We start from the raw sequence: 19,708 nt of genomic DNA, 5'->3' as shown, positions 1-19,708 counted from the left end.
TACTATAGTCGAGACAGTGTAAGAAGATCCCTGACAGCTCACAGCACTGTTGCCACCTTTCAACTGTGAAGCACTCATGACTGCAGATGAAAATAACAGTCATCTACAGAGCTGTGACAACACTGAAGAGTGCCACAGAGATGTTTATAAAATCACACAACATTGTTGGTTGAGGTCTGTGAAGCTGCTGCATCCAGCCCACACCACTGCAACTGTCAGTGATCAATTTGTGCAGATTCAACTATAGTCTCTCAATCCTCTCACAGTGTTCAAACGCATTAGGTATAAGACACTTGTTTATTCATATTAATAATGCTATAATATGTTCCGCATTTTATACATGAATGGTCATTTAAATTAATAAAATTTAACTGTCAATGAGGCAAAATTAAGATTATTGTGTAAAAAGTTAAAACTGATAAATATATAGTTTGTATCTATTACGTCCATGAATAGGTCTACAAACATATTTTACTGTATAAGGTACATTGAGGAATGAAGAACTGACTGTATAGTGCTTCAGAGTTATTAGAGGCCTCCCTGCTCGCTAAACTAACATTTAACAATGGTGACTTTAAGTCTTATCATAATAGTGACCCCTTCATGAGAAGCAAAGTAAACGGTTTATGATTGTTACTTCATCCAGAAGAAACTGTGGTACATTTTTCTAGTTTAAACTGATGTCACATGTATTGGACAGTTGTGCCATCTTTGAGGGTGTGATGGAAACATTAAACTGCTCCACATATGCACCCTTTGCTGAGGGGTAAAAACAGAGAGATGTTTTTTGTTCATGTCAGGTTCAGGGATGAAGAACTGGCCTCAGGGCAAGAAAAGTCCACTCCTTCATAGGAAGTGTGTAGTACATGGCTTATGGCTGTTTCCCCAAATACTAGACTGCGTCAAGTGATTTCCAACTGACATCACACGTTTTGTGCAGCTTTGCAATTTTAAAGTATATGCAGAATCATTAGAGAAGCTCCATACATACTATGTTGGGAGTTGCTTTACCACAGTAAAAATTTGTGAACAATTTTTGTTATGTCGAATTCGAAGACAGTATAAGGCAAGACCTTTTCTGTTCTAGCGTCAGTGCAAAGTCGTCAGACCTTGGTGGTGTTTTTTATTGTTCATAGACAGTTACCTTGGGTGAGTTGAAATTCTTGTTAGTGAACTTCAAAGAGGTTGTGGCTCTTTAGGTTGTGGAATAAAATGGGATGACAAGGGCGGTTTAGCTTTTGGTTAATCATGATTGCATTGTTAACTACACTTCGCTGCCATCATATGTTCAGAGATGGTATTCTCACGTCCACAAAGAGGCTATTACTAGGGCTCATGCAGAAAGCCCCATTTACCATATACATTCAATTGTGGTGGATGATTCCTAATAGGGCTTGATGGACCGTGCTGCTAAACCTGTTAAGTTATAAAATTTTAATGAAACTGTTTAATCTACTCCCTAAGAAATACTGCCGAGGAAACAGAGAGTGTTCGGTTTCTACATGCATGTTGTTTTGAATTATTGTATATGCAGTACCCATATAAGTTTATTATTAAAAAGAACTCCCAAAAACAATACTAGTCCACTTCTAGAAAAGTTGGATTTCCAAGAATAGTTCTGAATGAGGATGAGCAGAATGTATTCTACAATAGTGCACAACACGTAATTTAATTGGCGAAAAGATGTATCCACTGTTTCACGCCCACTTCCGAGCCTTTTGTATGGCTGTCTAGCTTTGACATTACACTGTGCATACATATATGGAACAATAATATAAAGATCATTGACGTATAATGCTAGTGTGGCTACAGGTCCCACTGTGTTTACTATGTCATTTACACCAATTACAAACAGTGTGATGTTCAAAGTTTATTCCTCTAGAACTCCATTTCCCTGCATGTCCTGATTACTGAGAATCATTTTCAACCTGATTCGAAACAATCTAAGTGATAAACAATTTTGTAGAAAGATGGGCAAACTTCCTCAAAAGCTCCACTTGTGCAGTATTTGTTAAATGAGATTCTGCTGTTGTGTCACATGTTTCATTAATAAAAGAATACTGCAAGCATATGACATAGTGCTCTAAGGCATCTCTGAACACAAACTTTAACTGTATGTGATGTTCAGTGATTGATAGATTTACACATTCCAAACACTAACAAAGTACAAATGATAGGAAGAAGAGACTATTCCTGCTAGGTAGTGCTCATAGCAGAGTGCAGGCCCTAATTACCTGAAAAGTTAGGGAAGGAGTACAAGGTTTAGAGCCTGTGTGAAAGGATTTCACAAAAGATGATGATGTCACGATAGTGTGCGGGACAGGGAACAGCTAGATAGAGAGGGTGTACGTCATAGATGCTATCCTAAGCAAGATAACTTCACCAACCAGGTGGCATCAATGTAAGAATGGTTGAGCAGTTCCAGTGGCAAGATCAGTCTTGTCTTGGCAATGCTGTATTGTGAATCAGTGCAGGGTTGGAGATGGAGATGATGATGATGATGACTACTGAACAGGCATACATTGCACTGGTGTTGGTGAGGGATTATCAGGTGGTGGGCTACACTAGGCACAGCCTGCACCTCAACAGTGCTGTGAAAGGAAGGTTGGTGGAGTTAATTAGTGAGAGTATAGCAGGTGGGAGGGGGGAGGGAGGCAGGCTAAAATACCTGTTCAAGCGATGAGGGCTAGGCCTTTTTTAAGGATAAACAATAATATCAAGCTTTTTTCCCTTAAGAGTATCCCAATCAGTTTTGAGATTCTTCAGTGTGTGCACAGAAAGTAAAATGTACCACACTGGAGTGCACAAATCTCACAGAAATTTGTTCAGAATTATCTATTCCTCATCAAAATGTGCAGTCCACAAATATTTGCCACTGCACTGCACTAACATCTACAAGAAGTTAAATCAATGTGTGTGTGTAGCTCAGCCCCCAAAACTAGCATAATATTATTTGGTGACATGGACATAACACAGGATTGAGGGTGAAATTAGGAATATCTTCCTAAACGTTCTGAGCACTTTTTGCATGACAGAAATTGTAAATACTGCTATTAACATGTGAAGAAGTTCAGCACCACTCTTAGACCTTTATAAAATCTTGACATTTCTGATTATCACTGTCAAATAATGAAGCTAAAGTTGGGCTTGTTAAAACCCACAGAACTACAGGTCTCTCCATCGAATGTAAAATACATGTGTTTTTTACGGCACTGGCAAATCAAACCAGGGATGAAGTGTATATGGAAAACAACATGGAGGTTAAGTTCTCTGAATCTGCACTAATTTTTGAGGATGCATTTCCAAAAATAGCCACTTCTACAGCAGCAGCTAAGGAAACTACAGGTATTAAAAAGTCCTCCTAGACTAGGGTTGCCATCTGTCCCGCTTTATCAGGATAATCACAGTTATGGACCATCTGGTGAGCACGATGTATGAGACAGGCGAAATACCCTCAGACTTCAAGGAGAATATAATAATTTCAATCCCAAAGAAAGAAGGTGCTGACAGATGTGAAAATTACAGAACCCACAGCTCCAAAATACTAACACGAATTCTTTACAGACCAATGGAAAAACTGGTAGAAGCCAACCTTGGCGAAGATCAGTTTGGATTCCGTAAAAACTTTGGAACACGTGAGGCAATACTGACCGTACGACTTAGAGAATAGATTAAGGAAAGACAAACCTACATTTCTAGCATTTGTAAACTTAGAGAAAGCTTTTGACAATGTTGATTGGAATACTCTCTCTCAAATTCTGAAGGTGTCAGACAAAGCCTGTACTCATTGGTGAAGAGAACCTGTCACCATTGTTAATGCTTTCATTTCATATATTCCTTTGTGCTCACATTCTTCACACACTAGTGCTGAAGGCTTTGTACTGTTGTTCATAATAGGCTAAATTAATCATACTGTCTGGGTTTACACATTCCTTCCACATGACTCCCAAAAAGGCAGCACACATTTATGTTGCATTCCCCTGAAGGTAGCAGCTAGACGTAATTTGTTGGCAGTGCTCATCAGCTGGTATTGTTGACCACAGGAAATCGCTAGAAGGCAGATCATCAGTATTTTGTGTCACAAGATAGCATTTGAATGTTTTAATGGTGCTGCAAAATCAACAGGTGACTCCTTTACTGGTAACTCTTCTCATCTCACTGTGGCAATACACACACAGTCTAAACAAGAAATTATCTTTTGAGGCATCTTAACCAACTGAACAGTGTACAAAATCCACACCGTCTTTCTCATGGTTGGAAAAATGGTAGGTTATACTAAACTGAACTGAGAATACAGGTGTACTTTTATTTCCATTATACTGGTTGCTGTATGTAGTGATTTCCTTTGCTCAAAACATTATTGGGAAACAGGTTTCTAACATTTTTTTTTTTTTTTTTTTTTTTAAAGAAAACAGACCATCTGCAGGCATGCATGTCACCAAGATGGCACTCAACTTTTCAAAGAAAGTTTATGTGAGTCATTGTCCAAGTAGTACATAAGAAAACAATGGCCAACAAAATCTGTGCTAACAGCCAGTGAAAAACAAAGCATATATTCAGTCCTTGTTAGTATGCCGAAGAAAATATACTTCAATACTGCAGCTTTCATTAGACTTCGTTGACTGTGGGAAATTCAGAAGTGAATGAGGAATTAAGCACTGAGGTTCCTTTTCAATGAAATTCTTGGCCACAATACAGAAAGTCTTTACACACCTGAGCAGGGAAAAAGGAGAAAGAAAGCAAGGTTGTAGAAGATACCTGAACCACCTTCGTTTTACTGATGGCATTGTGCTATTTGTGGCCAGTGCAAATAAATTTCAACTATGCAGGAACTTATCACAGAAAGTTGACACAAAACTTATAATCGAAGTAATATACATTTTGGGGTCCTTAGTCTTTTAACTGGCTTGATGTATCCCACCATTTTTTTGGATCATGGGTGTTATGGCTGGCTTGATATGGCCCACCATAAAATTCTCTCTTTTGCCAACCACGTCATCTCAGAGTAGCACTTGCATCCTACGTTCTCAGTTGCTTGCTGGATGTATTCCAGTCTCCGTCTTCCCCTATAGTTTTTACCCTCTACAGCTTCCTCTAGTCCCATGGAAGTTGTTTCTTGATGTCTTAACAAATGTCCTTTCATCCTCTCCGTTTTTCTCACCTATGTTTTCCAAAAGTTCCTTTTTTCATCAGTTCTGCACCAATTCTCCTCATTCTTTATGTTATCACTTCACCTAAAACAAAACAAAGTGACAATGAAGTGATAGAACCAGTTGATGCAGTTTTGTATCTAGTGCATCTTGCCTCTGGATCAGTCAACTTATCCAGATTGGTCTCCTTTTGTACTGTCATACCATTCTTAGATGTCATTAATAACATTACTCCTTAAATCATTAATATCCCACCAAGGACTTTCCTTTGTCATATTAACACAGTGTTAATTAGGCTGACATTTCTGTTACCTATTATTATTGCCTCTATGTACATTTATTGTATGAAATGATGATGTACTGAGGATGCCTGGTTGGATCAAGAGAGGGCTTGAAGACTCTAATCTTGTCAGAAGAAATAAATGTAAACTTCAAAAAATAAATAAAAAATAGATTAAAAGTAGCTGAAATAATCTGGAATCTATATCTAGTTATCTGCAATTGTCATATGTGGATAGTCTGATATTGAAGGCACAGTTGTTGATTATTACATGCTAAAACATGTCTACATTAGGTAAGTGGTGTTAATAAAACATTTTTGTGTAAATGGAGATTGTGAAGATAAGATTAGAATAATTACTGCATGCACATATGCATCCAATCACTCCATATGTAAATGGAATAGGAAGAAGCCCCAATAACTGGTACAATGGGACATACCCTCTGCCTTTCATCTCGTGGTGGTTTGCAGAGTATAGATGTAGATGTACGAGGGTTGCCCAGAAAGTAAACCACCACATTTTTTTTCTCAGCCAAAAACAATGCTACAAATGGGAAATGTTCATATGTATTATTTGAAGTATCCTGAATCAGCATTCCGAGATTCCGTCACTTCTGACAGATAGTGTAGCTGCAGAACAGTCTCAAAATGGTGTCTGTAGGTGATGTACATTACAAGCAATGTGCCGTCATTGAATTTCTCACTGCACTGAAAGAAACTGTGAGGAATATTTACAAATGATTGTGCAAAGTCTATGGAGCATCTGCTGTTGACAGAAGTACAGCTAGTTGCTGGGCACAGAGGGTGAGGTCATCAGAAGGTGGTCTGGAGGAGCTCCACGATTTGCAGTGGTCGGGGAGACCATCAGTGGCTATCACACCTGGTATGTTGCAGCTAGCTGATGGTGTCATTTGTGAGGATAGATGCATTACGACTCGGCACTTGACACTGCATCTGTCAATCAGCAAAGGATTCACACAGTGAAGCACTGGCTGCGCCACCAGGACAAGGATTGGTAACAACAGGGCGTACACATCCTTGTTTTGCACTGGAGGAAGGCCATAGAACGGGATGGAGATTACATGTAAAAATACGGCGTGTAGATAAAACACCATTCTTTTGCGTGTGTAATTCTCATTATGTTCAATAAAGAATTGTAGAAGAAATAAAAATGTGGTGCATTACTTTCTGGGCAACTCTCATAGATCTCTATCCATTTGATCACAGTAAGAATCGGTTATTGCAATGTATTCATACAAATGCTTTGGGGCCATTTTTACATGGGCTGTGGTAGTTCTCTTCAAGTCACTCACACACACACACACACACACACACACACACACACACACACATATATATATATATATATATATATATATATATATATATATATATATATATATATATATATATATATATAATAGAGGGAAACATTCCACGTGGGAAAAATATATCTAAAAAGAAAGATGATGAGACTTACCAAACAAAAGCGCTGGCAGGTTGATAGACACACAAACAAACACAAACATACCTCCCGGGACTGGAATGACTCCTTACCCTCTCCCTTAAAACCCACATCCTTTCGTCTTTCCCTCTCCTTCCCTCTTTCCTGATGAGGCAACAGTTTGTTGCGAAAGCTTGAATTTTGTGTGTATGTTTGTGTTTGTTTGTGTGTCTATCGACCTGCCAGTGCTTTTGTTTGGTAAGTATCATCATCTTTCTTTATATATATATGGAAACAATCCATGAAGGAAAAATATACCTAAAAACAAAGATGATGTGACTTACCAAATGAAAGTGTTGGCAGGTCGACAGACACACAAACGAACACAAACATACACACAAAATTCAAGCTTTCGCAACAAACTGTTGCCTCATCAGGAAAGAGGGAAGGAGAGGGAAAGACGAAAGGATGTGGGTTTTAAGGGAGAGGGTAAGGAGTCATTCCAGTCCCGGGAGCGGAAAGACTTACCTTATGGGGAAAAAAGGACGGGTATACACTCGCACACACACACATATCCATCCACACATATACAGACACAAGCAGACATATTTGTCTGTATATGTGTGTGGATGGATATGTGTGTGTGTGCAAGTGTATACCCGTCCTTTTTTCCCCATAAGGTAAGTCTTTCCGCTCCCGGGACTGGAATGACTCCTTACACTCTCCCTTAAAACCCACATCCTTTCGTCTTTCTCTCTCCTTCCCTCTTTCCTGATGAGGCAACAGTTTGTTGCGAAAGCTTGAATTTTGTGTGTATGTTTGTGTTCGTTTGTGTGTCTGTCGACCTGCCAACACTTTCATTTGGTAAGTCACATCATCTTTGTTTTTAGGTATATATATATATATATATATATATATATATATATATATATATATATATATATATATAAAATTTGTATGGTCCGGATTACTTAGGAAATAATAACAGGGTCTTAGCAAATAATGTACTTGACTTGTATAGATTGCATTCACAGGTCTCTAGTAGCTGCTATATGTTCACTGAATTTCAGATTAGTCTCATGTTTTCAGATAAGAAGCTGAAGTTATAAATTAGTTATAATCCTTTTGTTTAACAGAACCAACTACTGTCTTATCTGATGGGATGAAGAACATCGTTGCAGCAATGAAGCAGCAAGGCGTCCAGCTCGTCTCTGTCTGCATTTCAGGTACAGTTTTTGGGAAACTTGATATACTATAACTAGCATAAAATATTCTTGCTTCACCGCGTGGAGTGGCCACGCGGTTAAAGGCGCCATGTCACTGACTGTGCGGCCATTCCCGTCGGAGGTTCGAGTCCTCTCTCGGTCATGGGTGTGTGTGTTGTTCTTAGCATAAGTTAATTTAAGTAGTGTGTAAGTCTAGGGTCTGATGACCTCTGCAGTTTGGTTCCTTAGAAATTCACACACACACACACACACACACACACACACACACACACACTTCTTGCTTCCATTGTTAAACAAAAATAATGCAAGTTTGCTGTCTTTCCACTGCTTAATGGCATTCCATGTGTAATAAAAAGACAGCTACCTGCTCAAACTGCCAAAAATAACAAGAGAAATTTTCAGTTTAGCAAATTTCATGATCTTTGCTTTTGTTAATGTTCATCTTATATCCTCCTTTCAAGACGCTATCCATTCCATTCAACTGCTCTTCCAAGTCCTTTGCTGTCTCTCACAGAATTACAATGTCATCGGCGAACCCCAAAGTTTTTATTTCTTCTCCATCGATTTTAATAACTACTCCGAATTTTTCTTTTGTTCCCTTTACTGCTTGCTCAGTATACAGATTGAATAACATCGGGGAGAGACTACAACCCTGTCTTACTCCCTTCCCAACCACTGCTTCCCTTTCATGTCCCTCGACTCTTATAACTGCCATCTGGTTTCTGTACAAATTGTAAATAGCCTTTTGCATCCTGTATTTTACCCCTGCCACCTTTAGAATTTGAAAGAGAGTATTCCAGTCATCATTGTCAAAAGCTTTCTCTAAGTCTACAAATGCTAGAAACGTAGGTTTGCCTTTCCTTAATCTTTCTTCTAAGATAAGTCGTAAGATCAGTATTGCCTCACGTGTTCCAGTATTTCTACGGAATCCAAACTGATCTTCCCCGAGGTCGGCTTCTACTAGTTTTTCCGTTCGTCTGTAAAGAATTCGTGTTAGTATTTTGCAGCTGTGGCTTATTAAACTGATTGTTCGGTAATTTTCACATCTGTCAACACCTGCTTTCTTTGGGATTGAAATTATTATATTCTTCTTGAAGTCTGAGGGTATTTTGCCTGTCTCATACATCTAGCTCACCAGATGGTAGAGTTTTGTCAGGATTGGCTCTCGCAAGGCCGTCAGTAGTTCCAATGGAATGTTGTCTACTCCGGGGGCCTTGTTTCGACTCAGGTCTTTCAGTGCTCTGTCAAACTCTTCATGCAATAACGTATCTCCCATTTCATCTTCGTCTACATCCTCTTCCATTTCCATAATATTGTCCTCAAGTACATCGCCCTTGTATAGACCCTCTATATACTCCTTCCACCTTTCTGCTTTCCCTTCTTTGCTTAGAACTGGGTTTCTATCTGAGCTCTTGATGTTCATACAAGTGGTTCTCTTGTCTCCAAAGGTCTCTTTAATTTTCCTGTAGGCAGTATCTATCTTACCCCTAGTGAGATAAGCCTCTACATCCTTACATTTGTCGTCTAGCCATCCCTGCTTAGCCCTTTTGCACTTCCTGTCAATCTCATTTTTGATATGTTTGTATTCCTTTTTGCCTGCTTCATTTACTGCATTTTTATATTTTCTCCTTTCATCAATTAAATTCAATATTTCTTCTGTTACCCAAGGATTTCTACTAGCCCTCGTCTTTTTACCTACTTGATCCTCTGCTGCCTTCACTACTTCATCCCTCAAAGCTACCCATTCTTCTTCTACTGTATTTCTTTCCCCCATTCCTGTCAACTGTTCCCTTATGCTCTCCCTAAAACTCTGTACAACCTCTGGTTCTTTCAATTTATCCAGGTCCCATCTCCTTAAGTTCCCACCTTTTTGCAGTTTCTTCAGTTTTAATCTACAGGTCATAACCAATAGATTGTGGTCAGAGTCCACATCTGCCCCTGGAAATGTCTTACAATTTAAAACCTGGTTCCTAAATCTCTGTCTTACCATTATATAATCTATCTGATACCTTTTAGTATCTCCAGGGTTCTTCCATGTATACAACCTTCTTTCATGATTCTTAAACCAAGTGTTAGCTATGATTAAGTTGTGCTCTGTGCAAAATTCTACCAGGCAGCTTTCTCTTTCATTTCTTAGCCCCAATCCATATTCACCTACTACGTTTCCTTCTCTCCCTTTTCCTACTACCGAATTCCAGTCACCCATGACTATTAAATTTTCGTCACCCTTCACTATCTGAATAATTTCTTTTATTTCATCATACATTTCTTCAATTTCTTCGTCATCTGCAGAGCTAGTTGGCATATGAACTTGTACTACTGTAGTAGGTGTGGGCTTCGTATCTATCTCGGCCACAATAATGCGTTCACTATGCTGTTTGTAGTAGCTTACCCGCATTCCTATTTTCCTATTCATTATTAAACCTACTCCTGCATTACCCCTATTTGATTTTGTGTTTATAACCCTGTAGTCACCTGACCAAAAGTCTTGTTCCTCCTGCCACCGAACTTCACTAATTCCCACTATATCTAGCTTTAACCTATCCATTTCCCATTTAAAATTTTCTAACCTACCTGCCCGATTAAGTGATCTGACATTCCACGCTCCGATCCGTAGAATGCCAGTTTTCTTTCTGCTGATACCGACATCCTCTTGAGTAGTCCCCGCCTGGAGATCCGAATGGGGGACTATTTTACCTCCGGAATGTTTTACCCAAGAGGTCGCCATCATCATTTAATCATACAGTAAAGCTGCATGCCCTCATGAAAAATTATGGCCGTAGTTTCCCCTTGCTTTCAGCTGTTCGCAGTACCAGCACAGCAAGGCCGTTTTGGTTATTGTTACAATGCCAGATCAGTCAATCATCCAGACTGTTGCCCTTGCAACTACTGAAAAGGCTGCTGCCCCTCTTCAGGAACCACACATTTATCTGGCCTCTCAACAGATACCCCTCCTTTGTGGTTGCAGCGACGCTATGGCTATCTGTATCGCTGAGGCACGCAAGCCTCCCCACCAACGGCAAGGTCCATGGTTCATGGGGGAAGGATTTGGGGTTATATAGTGAATATCCAAATAAATTTTATTTGACCAGTGTACATTTCATCATGCATGAGGAAAAACGTTATTTTTAGATTACTACATTTTAAAAAAAGTTTTGAAACTTAATTGCAGCACATTGCAATATTAAAGTAAAAGCACTTACATACAGCATTCACAATCTGTAAATTCATCAGTGTGACAGTTTGGAGGTGACTGGGGAGAACAACAGGTATATAATCTGTTGTACACAGTACAGGTTAGTAGACAATTCAAAAGTGCTGCATGTTGTATGTGTACAAAGCTTTTACTTTGTATTTTTGTAACAGTTATTAGTAACTGTAAGTTAGGCAATTAATTGTATTACTTGGGAATCCTAGTGGAAATGCAGTTGTCCTTTTATATCCAGCAGTTTGAGTATTTTGAAATGGATTCCTTAAGTAAAGTATGTTTATATGAAGCAGAGTTATTGAATTTTCTTTGGCAAAGACACTTAGATGTTCACCATGTTATTGTGTGTTCACCAGGACATGGGTATGAATTCAAGCCTGATCAGTCTTAGGACAGTGTAGCTATTATCATCATAATACGTTAAAGAGCAGTGTCTAGCATACCACATTATAGTTTGTGATCATTGCAGTGACACTTGCAAGTTAATAGCATGCCTATGCTATTGCTGGAATTTGTTGGAAAGTAAATCACCTTTCAGTAAACTTGACACATTGTTGGTATTGCCAAAATACTTATACTCCTGTCAGAATTAGTGCTTCATTGATGTCTTTTTGTTTTAATTTATGATCATGAACAACTGTGGCAGTTTGCTACAAATGGTTAGTTGCTACAAAGTGGAGGGTGAATTTTTGTTACTTTGGTATGTCATAGACTATGAAACATGACTCACAATTTCAGCTTGAAACAAAAAGGAGTTCTGCAGAATGCCTGTATTTGCCTTGTAAGAAAGAGCCATAGTCAGGACACACTGTTGCTATGGTCGTGACTGAAGTCAGTGTAAAGCTTTGTAGGAAAATAGAAAAGCCCCACAGTTGTGAGACGATGTGCTTTATGAAATGAGGAAAACAATGCTATGAATTCTGCATTATAAAAATCTTGTGTACAAGATCATATAATGCAACATACATTCTAGGACATAGCCAGGACACTTTACAGGATTAACGAATTTTCCTTGACACAGACATCCTATATCCAAACAAACTTTGACAATGAATATAGAATTGTCAGCAAACTTTAATTCTTTTCCTCTTTCTTTCCATTACAATTCAAGTGAAAAGGTGTATACCAGAGAGATTTACAGGCACTAAAACTCTGTTGGTTAGCTAGACATTTTGTCCCAGTCAATCACAAATTTTCATGTGTCACTGAACATTTATACAGTTGATGTATAATCATATTTGCAATTTGTGAATATATTTCTTCAGTTTAATACACCTGTAGATTGTTGTCAGTGTCTGGTCCTTCTAACATGCATGCATGTCTGGATGACATTGTATAGTACTATTCTGACACTGTGAAATATAGACATTGCAATTTCGTTTTACATGCCCAGCGAGGCAAACATGATGAGAAAAACATTGCTCCTCCCCTTGCAGGAATCATATGAAAGGTGTGTGAGCATAGAACATGGACACTTTGACATATGGAAGTTTGAGTTGGTATGGGAGGCACATGCACAGATAGTCAAAGTGGTTAAGATATCCACTCGTGTTAAGTGGAAAATCTACTAAGTTATGGCTCGCCACAAATTTTCATGTGTCACTACACTTTTGTATACCTGATGTATAATCGTTTTCACAATTTGCGATACATTTCTTGAAAGTGTTTATCTTTGGCACAGTTAGAGCAAATGGCAGGGATACGTGAATGTCTACATCTGTAGACTTCAGTGATTGATGAAATACATAAATATGCCTCCTAGTGTAAGGACTAAAGATTTGCAACCAATATTAACTGTGGTGGACACTCATGGCATCTACAACATGTGAAAAACCTTCAGTAGAAACTGTCTTCATTTAATTGCCAAACACATAACATGGATAACATGGAAGTCTTTCCTAGTTCATGTAAGGGGGTCTTCAAAAGCCAGTAATTACCTAAACTGTGGCAATGGAAGCAGTAATGATTTGTTGGCATCACATGGGTACTAACATAACCTGCTGATTTTGCTGCTACATAAAGATCCAATTCTGTGTTTGGCTAGTTAAAACTACAGTGTCCTTGGCAGAGGGTACTCCAGTACAGAAGTAGTGGCAGCAACCGGAAATCCTACAGTCCTGATATGGTGCAGCAATGCAGAAACATCTGACATCTTTACTGAGTTCATGATGGAAAGACAACAAAGTAGTGGATATTAATATCATTTGAAACAAGGAAGCAAGGACATCTGACACAGACATCAGACACTGGATTCCAGGAAGACTTATCTAAATTTAGTGTGTACAATGAAAGGAAATGATGGATTTGTAATATATACAAAATAGGCATGCTTCTTAAGGGGAAAAACAGTGACTGTCTTGCAAACAAATTTCTTTAAATTTTGTTTCAGGCCTGGATCACACATATGGTATCATAAACATTTTTAACTTCTTAGAAACTCACTGCGAGATGATTTCAGTGTGTCACATACACTGTCTAACCAAAAGTATTTGGATACTCCAATATGGTACAGAATTGTCTACTACGAGGTGCATTCAAGTTCTAAGGCCTCCGATTTTTTTTCTAATTAACTACTCACCCGAAATCGAAGAAACTGGCGTTACTTCTCTACGTAATCGCCCTGCAGACGTACACATTTTTCACAACGCTGACGCCATGATTCCATGGCAGCGACAAAGGCTTCTTTAGGAGTCTGTTTTGACCATTGGAAAATCGCTGAGGCAATAGCAGCACGGCTGGTGAATGTGCGGCCACGGAGAGTGTCTTTCATTGTTGGAAAAAGCCAAAAGTCACTAGGAGCCAGGTCAGGTGAGTAGGGAGCATGAGGAATCACTTCAAAGTTGTTATCGCGAAGAAACTGTTGCGTAACATTAGCTCGATGTGCGGGTGCGTTGTTTTGGTGAAACAGCACACGCGCAGCCCTTCCCGGACGTTTTTGTTGCAGTGCAGGAAGGAATTTGTTCTTCAAAACATTTTCGTAGGATGCACCTGTTACCGTAGTGCCCTTTGGAACGCAATGGGTAAGGATTACGCCCTCGCTGTCCCAGAACATGGACACCATCATTTTTTCAGCACTGGCGGTTACCTGAAATTTTTTTGGTGGCGGTGAATCTGTGTGCTTCCGCTGAGCTGACTGGCGCTTTGTTTCTGGATTGAAAAATGGCATCCACGTCTCGTCCATTATCACAACTGACGAAAAGAAAGTCCCATTCATGCTGTCGTTGCGCGTCAACATTGCTTGGCAACATGCCACACAGGCAGCCATGTGGTCGTCTGTCAGCATTCGTGGCACCCACCTGGATGACACTTTTCGCATTTTCATGTTGTCATGCAGGATTGTGTGCACAGAACCCACAGAAATGTCAACTCTGGAGGCTATCTGTTCAACAGTCATTCGGCGATCCCCCAAAACAATTCTCTCCACTTTCTCGATCATGTCGTCAGACTGGCTTGTGCGAGCCCGAGGTTGTTTCGATTTGTTGTCACACGATGTTCTGCCTTCATTAAGCTGTCGCACCCACAAACGCACTTTCGACACATCCATAACTCCATCACCACATGTCTCCTTCAACTGTCGATGAATTTCAATTGGTTTCACACCACGCAAATTCAGAAAACGAATGATTGCACGCTGTTAAAGTAAGGAAAACGTCGCCATTTTAAGTATTTAAAACAGTTCTCATTCTCGCCGCTGGCGGTAAAATTCTATCTGCTGTACGGTGCTGCCTGGGATGTATTGACAATGAACGCGGCCTCATTTTAAAACAGTGCGTATGTTTCTATCTCTTTCCAGTCCGGAGAAAAAAAATCGGAGGCCTTAGAACTTGAATGCACCTCATAGATGTCACAACAGCTGAACCCGACAGTATAACAAGTGGTGGGGAATATTATGTTGTCAGCAGAGAATGAATAACAATGGAATGGGTCAATCAGGAGAGCTCTGTGACTCAAACTTCAACTAGTCATTGGATGTCACCTGAGTAACAGATCCACCAAGAACATTTCAGCCCTTCTAAAGCTGCCAGGTTGACTATTGGAGATGTAACTGAAAAGTGGAAACACAAAGGAACAACCACAGCTAAACCAAGCCAAGGCTGACCTCATGTATTGAGAGAAAGGGACTGTCGAGCATTGTGAATGGTGGCTGTAAAAACTCAAATGAAATCAGCAGAAGGAATCACTCATGAGTTCCAAAGTGCTGCCAGAGTCCAGCTAGCACAATGACTGTGCGTAGGGAGTTAAAAAGAATGGAGTACAGTGTTTGAGCAGCTTCTCTGAAGCCACTCATTTCTGTAGGTGATGCCAGGTCAGGCTTGAGGTGGTGTAAACAGCAATGCCCCCAGACAGTGGATCACTCCAGCAGAGTGATGTGGTGTGATGAATCACTCTATATATTGTGGCAGTCCAATGGAGGGGTTTGGCCTTGGTGAATGCGTGGAAGGATGTGAGAACATTTTACAGCAGAGTGTACTGTATACAGTAGAGGGACATTTCAGAGAGAATGACTGACTGTAGCAGCAAGACAGTTCCCTCTATCTGTGAGACAATGTTTTGTGGGCAGTAACATTACTGAAATGGACTGGCCTTCCCAGAATCCCAAACTTAAACCAATGGAAGACCTTTGGATAGGTTAGAATGCTGACTTTGCTCCAGACCCCAGAATCCTACCTTCTACGTTATTGGTACTTGAGAAATAGTGGGCTGCCATTGCTCCACAGACCTTCACGCACCGCATTGCAACCATCCCTAGCAGAATTCAAGCAATCATAAAGATGAAGGATGAACACACCCTATATTAATGTCCAGTAATAAGTGTATGAATACCTTTGATCAGGTAGTGTACATATTCAAACAATTTGAATATGACACTCTAAGGAGTCAAAACCAGTTATGACGTATGATAGTATTTGTGTGACCCAAGGTGAGGAAAATACAATAAAAGAGTTTTGTTTTTGTAATACTTTTTTAATTGTGCTAAAATGACTCATTTTGTAACAGTAGTCCAAATGGGAAAAAAAAGAAAAAAAAGAAAAAAACGCCACACAATGTAACATGGTCGATCTTCAGACCACTATTTGTGAATGAGAGAGTGAGTCAGGACTTAAAGCAGATAAAACTTGGATGCTTGACGAAATAAATTTGCGACTTGCATCGAGGCATTGAAATAACTCAATGGCAACATATGAAAATGTGTGCTGGGCTGGGATTTGACCCCAGATTTCTCACTTTGCAAGAATAGTCACCTTAAGTGCTTCGGCTATCTGTGTACATCTCCCGTTTGACTCAAATCTCCATATGCTGCACAGTACAGAGTAGTGTGGACATTGCGTACCTATATAATGTATGCATCTGACAGAATTGCCATCTTTCAGTGTAGGTGCACAACAGTGTCCGACCTCTTGTGGGAATACAGTAGGGCAGTGAGCGTAGAGGAATAATGGACAGGGCATATAGAGATTTGGATCGGATATCCGAAGTGGTTAAGGCGAGAGCTCACATAAAGAGAGAAATCTGGGTTTGACCAATCCACCAAAAGTCAGAAATTTCTCTCATCTTGTATACACATAAGGCTGTGGATCAGCGCAATTGCAAAACTGAAAGTAAAGGTAGTAACATAAGACTTCACTAGCACTGAACAGAAACTTCCAATGAGTTCACTAGTGCAGTTGCCCGTAGAGCTAAGCGTACAAATTCAATCGGATTCTAGAAAAAATGGGTTTGTAGTCTTCTTCGAACAGTTTACAGATAGAATTTGAAGTATTGATGTTCAGACACATGAAATTGGTGCAGATGAATGTGAGAATCACATTCAGTTGTTCGAAGTGCACCAGAGAGCATTAGACACATTCATTCATTGCTTGTGGAAGCATCTGTTGGTTTTATGAAAGCACTAAGGCAACTGAATGATAATCCAAGAGAGGAATTTTTATTTTCAACGTGATGACTGAGTTAGCAGATGTCACTAGAGATTTTTGCAAATCATTAAATGATTATGCTTAAGAATGTGATTCGTGCTAGGTCCACCAAAACACTGATTGAAAAATGACTTCATAGTAGTTGCAATATATCATGCAAGAAAAATCAGGCTATATCAAACAACAGAAAATCCAGGATAGAATAATCACAGTATTAGGAAAAGGTTACATTGCTAGACAGCAGTCTGGCCTCAGCAGCCAGCGACAGAGGTCATGCATGTGTGAGCCGCAATTCTGTGAATGTGTGTGTTTATGTTTTCTGATTCGGAAGAAAGCCTTTTGGCTGAAAGTTTAGTTGTTTAATGGTCTCTTTGTTGTGCCTATCTGTGACTCAACATCTCCACCATATGGTGAGTAGCAATCAGGCATTTTTATGATATTGTGAAAAATCAGGCTATTTATGACAAGGGACTGCACACCTCACTAAAGTTGTTTCACATAAATGAAAGGTAGCAGCTAATACTGACACTGTATAAGGTCTGAGGATTAAATGTTGATAAACTGCACAACCATGGAGGGATTTAGGCCAACCCAAGTCTACAGCTAGGATGGAGATGGTTTCAAGCAAGGAAATGTTATGTCAGAGTACTCAAATTTAATATCTTAGCCAGTAACAGGACTGTGTTATTTGTAGCTTATAGATTGATTTGATTGAATTCTGTTGGAAAAATTATTACACAGCTGAGCATAAGGAAAATCTCCAATCAAAGGGCTCAAATGTCTTTAAACTCATAGTTATGGTCTTTCAACGGATTATATTGTAATGTATGCTCCGAGACTGGCACTGGTTACCTTGAACAATTGCTATGATCTCAGATTCTTGCTAAAAGGTGCAATTTGTTCAAGTCAATGAAATATTAAATTTTTGCTACCTCACGTGTGCAGTAATTCTTTCCATTAACTGAGGTCATATATTGTATTGTAATGTACACTTAATAAACTATTTATCTTTATTACAGCATTTTTGTTTTATGAGCCAGAAAAAGTGCCAGCAATCTTCCATGCATTAAATGCTGATCACCAAAGAATGTATGATATTTTGAAGGAGAGTAGTCTGAAGTGGATTGCAGTTCTGCCACCTCACTTTACGGGTAATTTACTCTCTCTCTCTCTATTATGTGCACGTTTTATTTGTGGGCATTGTGTACTGTTTGCAGCTAAAGATATTTTCTATGTTTACAATAACAAAACTGTTGAAAAGCTGTAGTGTATATAGAACCTTACAAAATTAAATAGTTCAGGAAGAGGGCTCAATGTTAGCAGATTGGTTTACTTGTAGCAAATTATGTGGGAGTGGCTCAGTTTTTATAGAATTCATATCAGTAGATGGATTGTTACTTTCTGTTCATTGACTTTGCTTGCATGAGAAAACTTTATAGAAGACAAAATCCTCCAATATTAAACAATTTAACTTACCGTGGAAATAAGATTGAGATATGGACTAAATGTATGAGCTGCTGTTTGTTCCCCCTCACAGAATTACTTCTATCAATATTAATTGCATACTCCAACCTTTCTTATTCTACTCTTGGACACTGCATTTCCAGAACTGTAGACTGCTTCTGAAGAGTGGGGAAATCATCTACATCTACATCATTACTCTGCAATTCACAATTAAGTGCCTGGCAGAGGGTTCATCGAACCACCTTCAAACTATTTCTCTACCCTTCCACTCTCAAACAGTGCACGGGAAAAATGAACACTTAAATCTTTCTGTGTGAGCACTGATTTATTTTATTATAATGATCATTTCTCATTATGTAGATGGGTGCCAACAAAATATTTTCACACACTGAGGAGAAAGTTGGTGACTGAAATTTTATGTGAACATTCTATTGCAGCAAAAAAGTCTTTGTTTTAATTATTACCACCCCAATTCACATGTCTGACCAGTGGCACTCCATTCCCTATTTTGCGCTAATGCAAAACTAGCTGCTTTTCTTTGAACTTTTTTGATGTCTTGCGTCAGTCCTATCTGATGCAGATCCCACACCTCACTGCGGTACTCGAGAAGAGGGCGGACAAGTGTATTGCATTTCTTTAGTAGGACTGTTGCAGTTTCTCTAAGTTTTCTGCCAGTAAATTGCAGTCTTTAGTTTGCTTTTCCCTACAACATTGTCTATGTCTTGTTCCAGTTTAAATTATTTGTATTTGTTATTCTGACTATTTAGTTGAATTTATTGCCCTTATTTGTGTGTTTTATCATATAATGGAAATTTAACGGATTCATTTTAGTATTCATGTGGATGCCTTCACACTTCCCATATTTTAGAGACAACTGCCAATTTTGCACCATATATCTTGCCTAAATCATTTTGCAATTGATTTTGATCATCTGATGACTTTGCAAGACAGTAAATGACAGCATCATCTGCAAACAATTTAAGAGAGCTGCTCAGATTGTCGCCTAAATTGTTTGTGTAGA

At 39.2% G+C, this 19,708-nt stretch overlaps 1 protein-coding gene across 1 annotated transcript in view; it reads left to right on the top strand.

The window, feature by feature from the left end:
• Nucleotides 1-19,708, top strand: part of LOC126183579 (flavin reductase (NADPH)) — a 68,143-nt gene that overhangs the window by 21,940 nt on the left and 26,495 nt on the right. Inside the window, exons 3-4 of the mRNA XM_049925679.1 lie at nucleotides 8,011-8,100; nucleotides 18,243-18,374. Coding sequence (XP_049781636.1) covers nucleotides 8,011-8,100; nucleotides 18,243-18,374 — 222 coding nt within the window. The remainder of the gene's footprint in view (nucleotides 1-8,010; nucleotides 8,101-18,242; nucleotides 18,375-19,708) is intronic.

Source organism: Schistocerca cancellata, chromosome 1 (assembly GCF_023864275.1).
Source record: "Schistocerca cancellata isolate TAMUIC-IGC-003103 chromosome 1, iqSchCanc2.1, whole genome shotgun sequence".
Lineage (NCBI taxonomy): Eukaryota > Metazoa > Arthropoda > Insecta > Orthoptera > Acrididae > Schistocerca > Schistocerca cancellata.
Note: the sequence above shows the minus strand (reverse complement) of the source record. Positions and strands in the feature narration are given on the sequence as shown.